Here is a 10444-nt window from a genome sequence, read left to right as displayed (position 1 = left end):
AAAAAAAAAAAAAAAAGTCTCATTTTACTGGGTTACTGTGTATTGTGTTATCAAACCAACCTTGAAGATGGCGGATCTATTGGGTCCATGGAGTGTGGGACTGCCAGTTACCAGGGATTATAGCAGAGAGGGAACTAGTGGCTCACAGGACAAGTGAGCCAGATGCTGCAGGGGCTAGGGGCAGAGAGTTGGCGGGCCAGCAGGAGCGCAGGAGCGTGGTCCAGCATCCAGCAGGGTAGAGAGTTGGCAGGTTCATTTTTTAATAATTCCCACAACAGCCCAGAATGGTGTTTTTAATGACAATTTTTAATTCTATTTTAAATATATGTATTCTTAACTTCTGTCTTAGTCAGGGTTTCTATTCCTGCACAAACATCATGACCAAGAAGCAAGTTGGGGAGGAAAGGGTTTATTCAGCTTACACTTCCACATTGCTGTTTATCACCAGAGGAAGTCAGGACTGGAACTCAAGCAGGTCAGGAAGCAGGAGCTGATGCAGAGGCCATGGAGAGATGTTCCTTACTGGCTTGCTTCCCCTGGCTTGCTCAGCCTGCTCTCTTATAGAACCCAAGACTTCCAGCTCGGGGACGGCACCACCCACAAGGGGCCCTACCCCCTTGGTCACTAATTGAGAAAATGCCTTACAGCTGGACCTCATGGAGGCACTTCCCCAACTGAAACTCCCTTCTCTGTGATAACTCCAGCCGGTGTCAAGTTGACACAAAACCAGCCAGTACAATTGACCCCTTGTCAACTTGACACACAAACACATCACTATTAAGCCTCAACCCTTACTTTCTTATTCATCCCCAAGATCTAAAGTCCCACAGTCTTTACATATTAAAAGTTCAATCAATTTAAAATGTCCAATATCTTTTAAAATTCAAGGTCTCTTAACTGTGGGCTCCACTAAAATACATTCTTCCTTCAAGAGGGAAAAATATCAGGGCACAGTCACAATCAAAAGCAAAACCAATGTCTGGGATCCAACTCACGATCTTCTGGGCTCCTCCATGGGCTTTGGTCACCTCTCCAGCTCTGCCCTTTGTAGCACACAGCTTGTCTTCTGGGCTCCAGACGCCTGAACGCCACTGCTGCTGCTGTCCTTGGTGGTCATTGCATGGTACTGGCATCTCCAAAACACTGTTGTAACTAGGCTTTACCAATAGCCTCTCATAGACTGTCTTCACGGTGCCAAGCCTCAACTCCTTTGCATGACACCTTCAGTCCTGGGCCATCAATTGCAAACTGAGGCTGCACCTTCACCAATGGCTTTCCGTGGCCTCTCACTGTGCCGAGCCTCAGCTGCTCTCCATGACCCCTTCGTGCTGTCAAAACCAGTACCACCTGGGTGACTCTTACACATTACCAAGTCCTGCTGCAGCACAAGGTACAACCTTGGCTATCTCTGGAACACAGCCTCTGTGCTCTCAGAAAACACTTCCCAGAAAATGTCACCTCAATGATGCTGTTCTCTTCTTAATCACCGCTAATTTCTTAGCTCCAGCTAACCAGCATCAATAATCCCAGTAATGCAAAGTTTTCACTTTAGTAGTTCTGGTATCTTGTTAATCACAGCTGATACTTCAGCCCCAGAACCACAGAATCTTCACAACATGGCCCTGATAAGGGTCTTTAATCTTCCCTCTGAAATTTCACAAGCCAGGTCTCCATCTTCTGCACTGTTCTCAACATGATCTTCCAAGCTCCTACAGAATATCCCACAGAGTTCTTAACAATCAGTGGCTCTTCTAGCTCAAAGTTCCAAAGTCCTTCCACAGTCCTCCCCAGAACATGGTCAGGTTGTCACAGGAATACCCCACTATGCTGGTACCAATTTGTCTTAGCCAGGGTTTCTATTCCTGCACAAACATCATGACCAAGAAGCAAGTTGGGGAGGAAAGGGTTTATTCCGCTTACACTTCCACGTTGCTGTTCATCACCAAAGGAAGTCAGGACCGGAACTCAAGCAGGTCAGGAAGCAGGAGCTGATGCAGAGGCCGTGGAGAGATGTTTTTTACTGGCTTGCTTCCCCTGGCTTGCTCAGCCTGCTCTCTCATAGAACCCAAGACTTCCAGCCCAGGGATGGCACCACCCACAAAGGACCCTACCCCCTTGGTCACTAATTGAGAAAATGCCCCACAGCTGGATCTCATGGAGGCACTTCCCCAACTGAAGCTCCCTTCTCTGTGATAACTCCAGCCGGTGTCAAGTTAACACACAAAACCAGCCAGTACGACTTCTATTTATATGTGTGTGTGCCACATGTGCAGGTGTCCACGCAGACTGGAAGAGCATATCAGATCCCCTGGAGCTAGAGTTACAAGTGGCCATGAGCCACATGATGTGGGCACTGGGAACCAAACTTGGGTCCTCTGAAAGAGCAATAAGTGCTCTCAACGCCTGAACGGACCATTCCTTCACGCCTACGAAGCTGAGGAGCAAGGGCTCACCCCGGGTCTGGCTGACTCAGAGCAGAGATTGCACTCTTTCTCCCCTATTCCTTCCTCTGGGATCTTAGCACTGGTGGAATTGTCAGGGATGCTGCAACTATGAGCCCCAGCAGCTATCTGAAGTGGAGCCTATAAGAAAAGTTAAATGAGAGCTGGACAGATGGCTCAGTGCTCTTCCTTCCAGAGGACCCAGGTTCAACTCTCAGCACCCATGTGGCAACTCAGCTGTCTGTAACTAGTTTCAAGGATCCAAGGTCCTCTCTAGCCTCTTCAGGCAGCAGGCACGCATGTGGTACAAAACATGCAAACATGAGTTGAAACGCATGCATTAAAAATGAAATAAAATGCCAGGCGGTGGTGGCGCACGCCTTTGATCCCAGCACTTGGGAGGCAGAGGCAGGCGGATTTCTGAGTTCGAGGCCAGCCTGGTCTACAGAGTGAGATCCAGGACAGCCAGGGCTACACAGAGAAACCCTGTCTCGAAAAACAAAAAACAAAACAAAACAAAAACAAACAAACAAAAAAGAAATAAATTTTCAAAATGTATCATTAACACTAATTATCTGCTCACTCCAGGACAATTACCAGCATTTAAACAATCAAGCCCAATGGTTTGGGTGCGGGTGGGAGGTCATCAGGTCAGACTCTAGATGAACCTCTGAGTTCCAGGCCCTATCTTACTCCTAGCTCCATTATTCCTGACCCATCTGACCCTGGAACTACAGCTCACACTGTACCGAAGCCCTGACCTACAGAGATGCTCAGTGTCAAAGTTGCCATACCTTCCTGGAGGATTGTCAGCACCTGGTCTGAACAGGTTTCTTCTCTATTCCCATACGTGCTGGGGTTCCAGGTGTGAACAAGCATGCCCACACCACATTCCTGCACGTTTAACCTTTATTTAGGTTGATTTCTTCCCTCCTATTACATTCATGCCTCAGAATCCTTCATCTACCCAGGCTCCTCTTCTACCAGTTATCTTTCTTTTTCCTCTTAACATTCCCCAAAAGAAAAGACAATCCTCAATCGAAGCACCTGTGGCTCCCGAAAGCTGGAAGAACCAAGGAGAAATGTTCCCACTATGAGTCTCTGAGGAACACAGCCCAAACTAAAACTTATTTCAGATTTCTGACTTCCAAACTTATTGATTGGTTCATTGGTTTTATTTTGAGACAAGATCCTGCTACAAGCCCAGGCTAGTCTTGAGCCTGATCTATCTGTCTTAACCTCTTAGTGCTGGGACTGTAGGCACAAGTCACCACATTCATGGAGATGTGTCCCGGCGGTCCTAGGAGGCTTACACAGGATTGGTGGCTGTTGTTTGATTTTTGTGTCACTGCTGAGTGACCCTCAGTCTCCAAGGATGACACTTTTCTTTCACCCGACCTACGACCCCCGAGCCAGCCTTAGACAGGCGGAGTCCCACCCCCGCTGCTGACCGCCATAACCTCAACCACCTTTGAAGACCTAGAGGCACATTTCAGTTCAGATCTGTCTCCCAAGTGCCACAACAGCTCAGATTGCCAGCAGACACCGCTATCAGGACACCCGGCACACCTAGAACTTAGCAAGCCCATCCTCCTCCCACCTACCTGACCTAGTGACCCAGCCAGAAGACAGACTCCTGCCCAGAACAGTCCATCAGCTCGTTCCCCTCAATTCTACCTCCTGAGGTGCAGTAGAATCCGTGACCTTCCATCACTGCCCCGTGCAGACAGCATCCTGCCTCCTCTATTCCCGTGGCCTGACATATTAACCAGCCTCCATCTTTCTTACAGCTGCCCTGCCAAGGCTTGGCCTAGGTCTCATTGTGGGGACTGTAGGGCACTAACTCCCAGGGATTTCTCTACCCAAAACACAGCACACGCTTTCTTAGGAACTTCACAGGCTCTCAGACAAGAATGTATTTACAAGTCAGTGAAAGACAGTTGTAACCCTTTTGGAACACAGTCCAAGAATAGAGTTGTGTGAGGAGACTTCTGAGTGCTATGAAAAAATCCAAAAACCCAAGCCTTGTGGCCTGAGTTTCTTCAAATGCAGTGTGGGAATGCATGTGCTTCCATGCCCTGCCAAGTGTAGCAGATGGCACTGAGTTCACTTCAGATTATTGATTATCCCTGGCTATTGTTACTTGTTTACGTGACTCTATGAAAAAAGCATGTTTTTGCTCCAGCAGCTTGTCTGACATGCACAACTCACCCTTGGATTACACACTTTACTCACGTGATGCATATGAACTGAATGGCTTCTCTGATGCTCATGTATGGCCTCCGATCCCTAGGTTCCATTACCTCTGGAGCAGTGAACAGAACCCTGACACAGAACTCACTTTTTTTTTAAAATCCCACTTTCCCCACAGTGGGTGGCACACCCAGGCACACAGGATTCCATCAGTACTGATCTCGGTCCCCAGACCCCACGGTCCTCAGAGAGGGAGAGCCACTTAGACACCTGAGCTCTCCAATGCTGCTCCCCAAACACAGGAACTTAATATCCACTCATATGAGAGAACTCCATCAGATGGGCACCCGCACGCCATGCTGAAGTGCGGGAGGCTGTGGCTCACTCCTGCATCTCTTCTAGGGGACAGAGTGTGTGCTTTTAAATCTTTAATGTTAAAAGGTCTTAATATTATTATATTATTACTATTACCATTACTGTGTGCATGTGTGAGCATGTATGTAATGAAAGGAAGTGCCATGGTGTACTCGTAGAGATCAGAGCACGGCTTCCAGAAGTCAGTCTTTCCATAGCGAGTTCCTGGGATGGCACTGAGGCAGCCTGCCCAGCCGGCACAGCACACTCTTAACTACTATCTCAACGACCCTTTAATTCTCTTCCCTTCTGGCTTCAATGTTGTTTTGTTTTGCTTGAGATAAAGTGTCACTGACATTTACAGTTCAGACCTCACGCCTGACATCTGCTCTCCAGCCTCCCAACACCAGAACGCTTGGCTCGCACATTCCGAGCTCACACTGAGTTCTTCTACCCCGTTTGCCCGTACCTGAGATCTCTTCTATGCTACTTGCACGCATGTCCAGAAGGACGGAACCATTGATGAGGCAGCTCCTCAGCTCGAACAGGCTGTGCAGAGAGAGCGTGGCCACGTAAGGCTTGCTCCAGCGCTCTCCCCCATCCTCCACATCCTCTTCAAACTTCAGCCACCTGCAAACAGTGAGACGCCAGAGACTGGGGCTGGGGTCTGCGAGAGGGCAAAACCTGAACTGTCACACTCGACACAGACTCCTGCTTTAGTGTTCAGACACACAGCACGTGGAAAAGCAAGCTGTGGCGCAGTGCAAATCTAATCCTGTTTTTATTCAGAGACAAACTTTAAATTAGAAACACATATATGTCTAAGACCCAAATATATTCCTTCTTTTATCCTTCGGACAGTAGGAGTGAAGGTAACTGCCATTTTCTTTTGCTTATATTTGTTTTTGAATTTTTTAGTATTTATTTTTATTGATGAGCATTGGTGTTTTGTCTGCATGTATGTGGTGAGCCATGTTGGCACTGGGAATTGAACCTGGGTCCTCTGCAAGTACAGTCAGTGTTCCCAACCACTGGGCCATCACTTCAGTTCCTTAAAAATATTTAGTTATAAAACTTTCTATAATTATTTTTTTTTTTCTGAGACAGAGTTTCTCTGTATAGCCCTGGCTGTCCTGGAACTCACTATCTAGACCAGGCTGGCCTCGAACTTAGAAATCCACCTGCCTCTGCCTCCCATGTGCTGGTATTAAAGGCATGTGCCACCACTGGCCGGCAAATAATAAACATAATTCTTAAAACTCTATACCATTTGAGTACACTGATACTACATTTATAAAATAACAACATTTTTATCAGTGCTTTGTGTGACTTCAGAATCCCATGAAGACAAACACGGAAAGCTCACTACCAACTAGCCTGTTTAACTCTCTGCTGCGGAAACTGTCCACAGCAGTGCATGGGCTGACACTGCACCAAGAAGAGCTGGAGCCAGGCTTACTGGCCACCACATCACCAAAGAAGAGACAAGAGGCAAGCAGGCAGGAGTCTGCCTTCCCTCGGCCCTCACCTGGCCGTCTCCTTCCATTCCGCATCTTCCCCCTCTTTCATACAGATCTCATCCAGCTCTGTGAACAACTCATGAGGCACGTGCTCTTCATCTTCCTCAGTGCCAAGAATGAACTGAACACGCTGAGACGGGGTATCTAGGAAACCAACCAGAGAGAGAAAGCTCTGCATGTGTACCTCCAAATCAGAACAAAAATAGCATTCTGCCTAGCAGCTTGGGGCTATACAGAGAATGCCCTGAACACAAGCTGAGGATATACAGAGAATGCCCTGAACACAGGCTGAGGATATACAGAGAATGCCCTGAACACAGGCTGAGGATATACAGAGAATGCCCTGAACACAGGCTGAGGATATTCAGAGAATGTTTTGAATACAGGTTGAGGATATACAGAGAATGCCCTGAACACAGGCTGAGGATATTCAGAGAATGCCCTGAATACAGGTTGAGGATATACAGAGAATGCCTTGAATACAGCTTGGGGCTATACAGAGAATGCCCTGAATACGTGCCTCTGTTCTTAGAGGAAAGGCTCTTCCATGGAAGCACCTCCACAAGGGAGCAGAGCTGTCAACTGAGACCACTCGCAGAGGTCCCATGAGAACCTAGAAACTAGGGCTGGAGAGAAGGCTCAGGGGCTAAGAGCACTGGCTGTTCTCCTAGAGACCTGGGTTCAGTTTCCAGCACCCACATGGCAGCTAACAACTGTCTGGGACTCCAGTCCCAGGGGATCTGGCGCCCTCTTCTGGCCGCCAAGGGCACTGGGCATTCACATGTCACACATAGAAGTAGGCAAAATACCTGAAGATATAAATAAGTTTTGTTTTGTTTATAGTTTCCCAGAGATCCAACAAATTTCAATAAAAAGAAATGGTTAATTCTCTAGCAAAGGAATCCTGACATTGTTGACTGGGGTGCTGAAATGTAAACTTTCAGGAAGGCATTTTTAATCCTTAGAAGCATTCCTTCCTCTTGGGAACCCCAGACAATGACTTTTAAATGGCTATGCTCTTCCTGCACTGCCCACACCTCACCACCTCTCCCCACCACGGGCCCCTGTCCTCTCTCCCCAATGAACTGCCCCCATCTCTCCAGGGTGTTACCGTGTGCGGAGGCTTCCAAGCCCTCCTCGCCCTGGCTGGCTCCTTTGCCCCGCCCTCCTCGTCTCCGGTGCTTCTGGCCATGAGTTCGGTGGTGTCGATGGCTCTGCCTCCCCAGCGGCATCCGAACCCCCACATACAGAGTTCTATGACCTGGATGGAAGCAGAAGACTCAGAGGGAACTCCTTTCACAAAAGAAGTCTGGCATAATTAAGAGCAAAAAGATCTCGGTTTTTGTACTGGTCACTTCTGGAATGTTTAAACTTCATAGACAAACCGCTGCATCTCAGCAACCCCACACCCCCCACACCCCCGTCCTCCGGACTCACTCTCTCTCTCACACACACACACACACACTCAGGAGTTGTGTCTTTCTCTGTCCTGCACTTGGCTGAAACCTCACAAGATATTGTGACAATCAAATTAAGGAATGTATGCTTCATTATGCATACTACCTGTGAGAAACTGAGTGATGGCTGGGACAAGTGGAGAGGCCGAGGGAACACGAGGGAACACGTGACTGGCAGCGCAGCTCCTGTGTTAGGACGTGGGAAGGGGGCGGGGCAGCAGAACGACTGAGCATGTGCAAGGGAAGGGGAAAAGGGAAGCTGACTTACAAACTGAATATATGTTACTTCTGCTATCACAAAGGCAATGTGAGTGACACTTGAAAAAGCAATTCCTATATGGTAATTGTGGCAGGTCTTGGCAGAGAGGTAGTTCAGAAAAGTGGTTAAGGGCAGTTAGGTTCCAGTCAGCCTGCCCTGGGTTCGAAACTCCATTTCACCACTAGCCCTACGACATAAACAAGTCATCTACTCTCTTTAGATTCTTTGTTAATTGTTGTTTTGGTTCTGGCTTTCTCTGTATAGCCCTGGCTGTCCTGGAACTTGCTCTGTAGACTAGGCTAGCCTCAAACTCAGATCAGCCTGCCTCTGCCTCCTGAGTGCTGGGACTAAAGGCGTGCGCCACCACTGCCCAGCACTTGATTCATCTTTTAAGAGGAACACTAAGGCTTCATGGGGTTGTCAAGGGCAGTAACTTGGATAATGCACGGAATGTGTTCAACACCATGCTGGTAGACCATGCAGGAGCCCAGCTTCTGCACTGGACACTACACCATCTAGACTACGGCTGACAAACACGGCAAGTCAGAAGGAATAAGGTTGGGTTTAGAGACATTTAAGACACTGCACAGAAAGCAGAGACCCTCCTTTCTGGTCCCCTGCTCCCCATTCCTCCTATAAACTTCTGGTTTTTCATCTTCACCTAACTTCCACCGCCTTCTCTCCAGCCTCCAGCTCAGAATCAAAGCTTCATGGCTGTTCCCCCAAGCCTAATACTCAGAGTCCTATGTGCCGTTTCCACCTGATACCTGCTGCTCTGCATCCAGATCTTACTGTGCCCACACCGTCCCCAAGGCTCCTCCCATGATTACAGGGAGTCCTTGAGTCCAATCTGTGCCCATTTCTTCCCTCTAAGCCATGCTTGCTTCTCACCTCACTTGGAAGACAGGGGCCCTCACGTGGTGACTGAGGAGAGAGCATTTTCCCCAACTCCCCGGCCCCACCCCCTGTACGAGCGACCCTCACTCCCTCTCTACCCATCCTTCCATAGCTGACCTTAAGAAGCCATCTCACTGACAAGCTGCCTGACCCCATTTCCCTCCTCCTTCCTTCCCCATCAGGAATTCTAGGAGCAAAGTATTACTACCCACTTTTAATTAGGGCTCAGCCTCTCCTCTAGCCCAGCACCCAGCAGAGGCAGTGGAAGAGAAAGTTATTAGGATGTGGGAACTGGACCTGCTCAGCAGTAGTTCTTCGTGGGGCTCTTTGATCTTCTTTGGCAGCAGCTCAGTCCCATAGCAAACACCAAATACAATCGCAGCTGCAGACCAGGCCTCTAGGCAGGCAGACACCACACACAAACTGGCAGCTACAGTCCAGTCCTTTTGGCCAAGCAGACACTATGCAGACACCAGCAGCTGTAGTTCAATTCCTAAAACCACAAGGCTTGCCAACTGACCTGCGGCGAGGCTGCAGAAGCCGCAAGCTGCTGCAGGAACCTCACGACCAGTTCTCGGGTGAGTTTCTCTCCACAACACTATGTAAGGTGAACCGATACATAGCAAGACAGAACAAGCCAAACCAAGGCTCAGTGCTTGTCCCCCGCTGTCTGTGGGGTCATATTTATACTCCTTCATCAAGCGTCCTTTCATGTGTTTGCTATATCCAAACATCCTTTCACCTGCGTCTGCTTCAGGAAAACAGCCTTTCACGTATTTGCTTTAGCAAGATATTCTTTCACCTGTGTGCCCCAGCAAGCCACCAATTGACATAACTAACTTTCCAAAGGACTAGAAGTTTTCACTTCAAGGAACCATGACCACCCTCCCTCCCTTCCTTTCCTCACAAAATCCCTGTTCCATGGCCTTAGACTGTGGTTTCTCTCCCTGCCCCCTATTTAAGCAGTTCTCCGTAAGGATATCCGACGGCCCCACTCACCCTATCTCTGTCATAGCATATTTCTCAGTTCCACAGACTCTGTGGAGAGCTCAACAGGTGCCAGGGTCCCCTCTTCCTTGTGTTCAGAGCTCCATTAGCTCTTGTAAGACTGTGTCTGACAGCAGCCTTCAGATGCCCAACTACCCATCACAGAGAGAGCTGACCCCCAACCCATCATAGAGAGGGCTGACCCCCGACCCACCACAGAGAGGGCTGACCCCTGACCCATCACAGAGAGGGCTGACCCCTGACCCATCACAGGGAGGGCTGACCCCTGACCCACCACAGAGAGGGCTGGACCCCTGACCCACCACAGGGAGGGCT

General features: G+C 48.8%; 1 protein-coding gene across 2 annotated transcripts in view; it reads right to left on the bottom strand.

Moving 5' to 3' along the window:
• Positions 1-10444, bottom strand: part of Slc4a8 (solute carrier family 4 member 8) — a 69365-nt gene that overhangs the window by 35155 nt on the left and 23766 nt on the right. For both annotated transcript variants that reach the window (XM_031356090.1, XM_031356097.1), the window contains exons 3-5: positions 7620-7769; positions 6517-6652; positions 5458-5618 (exon numbers count right to left, since the gene is read on the bottom strand). In XM_031356090.1, coding sequence (XP_031211950.1) covers positions 5458-5618; positions 6517-6652; positions 7620-7769 — 447 coding nt within the window. The remainder of the gene's footprint in view (positions 1-5457; positions 5619-6516; positions 6653-7619; positions 7770-10444) is intronic.

The sequence above is a fragment of the Mastomys coucha genome, unplaced genomic scaffold, assembly GCF_008632895.1.
Source record: "Mastomys coucha isolate ucsf_1 unplaced genomic scaffold, UCSF_Mcou_1 pScaffold11, whole genome shotgun sequence".
NCBI classification, from domain to species: Eukaryota; Metazoa; Chordata; class Mammalia; order Rodentia; family Muridae; genus Mastomys; species Mastomys coucha.
The sequence above is the reverse complement of the archived record's forward strand: the minus strand, read 5'-3'. Positions and strand labels throughout refer to the sequence as shown.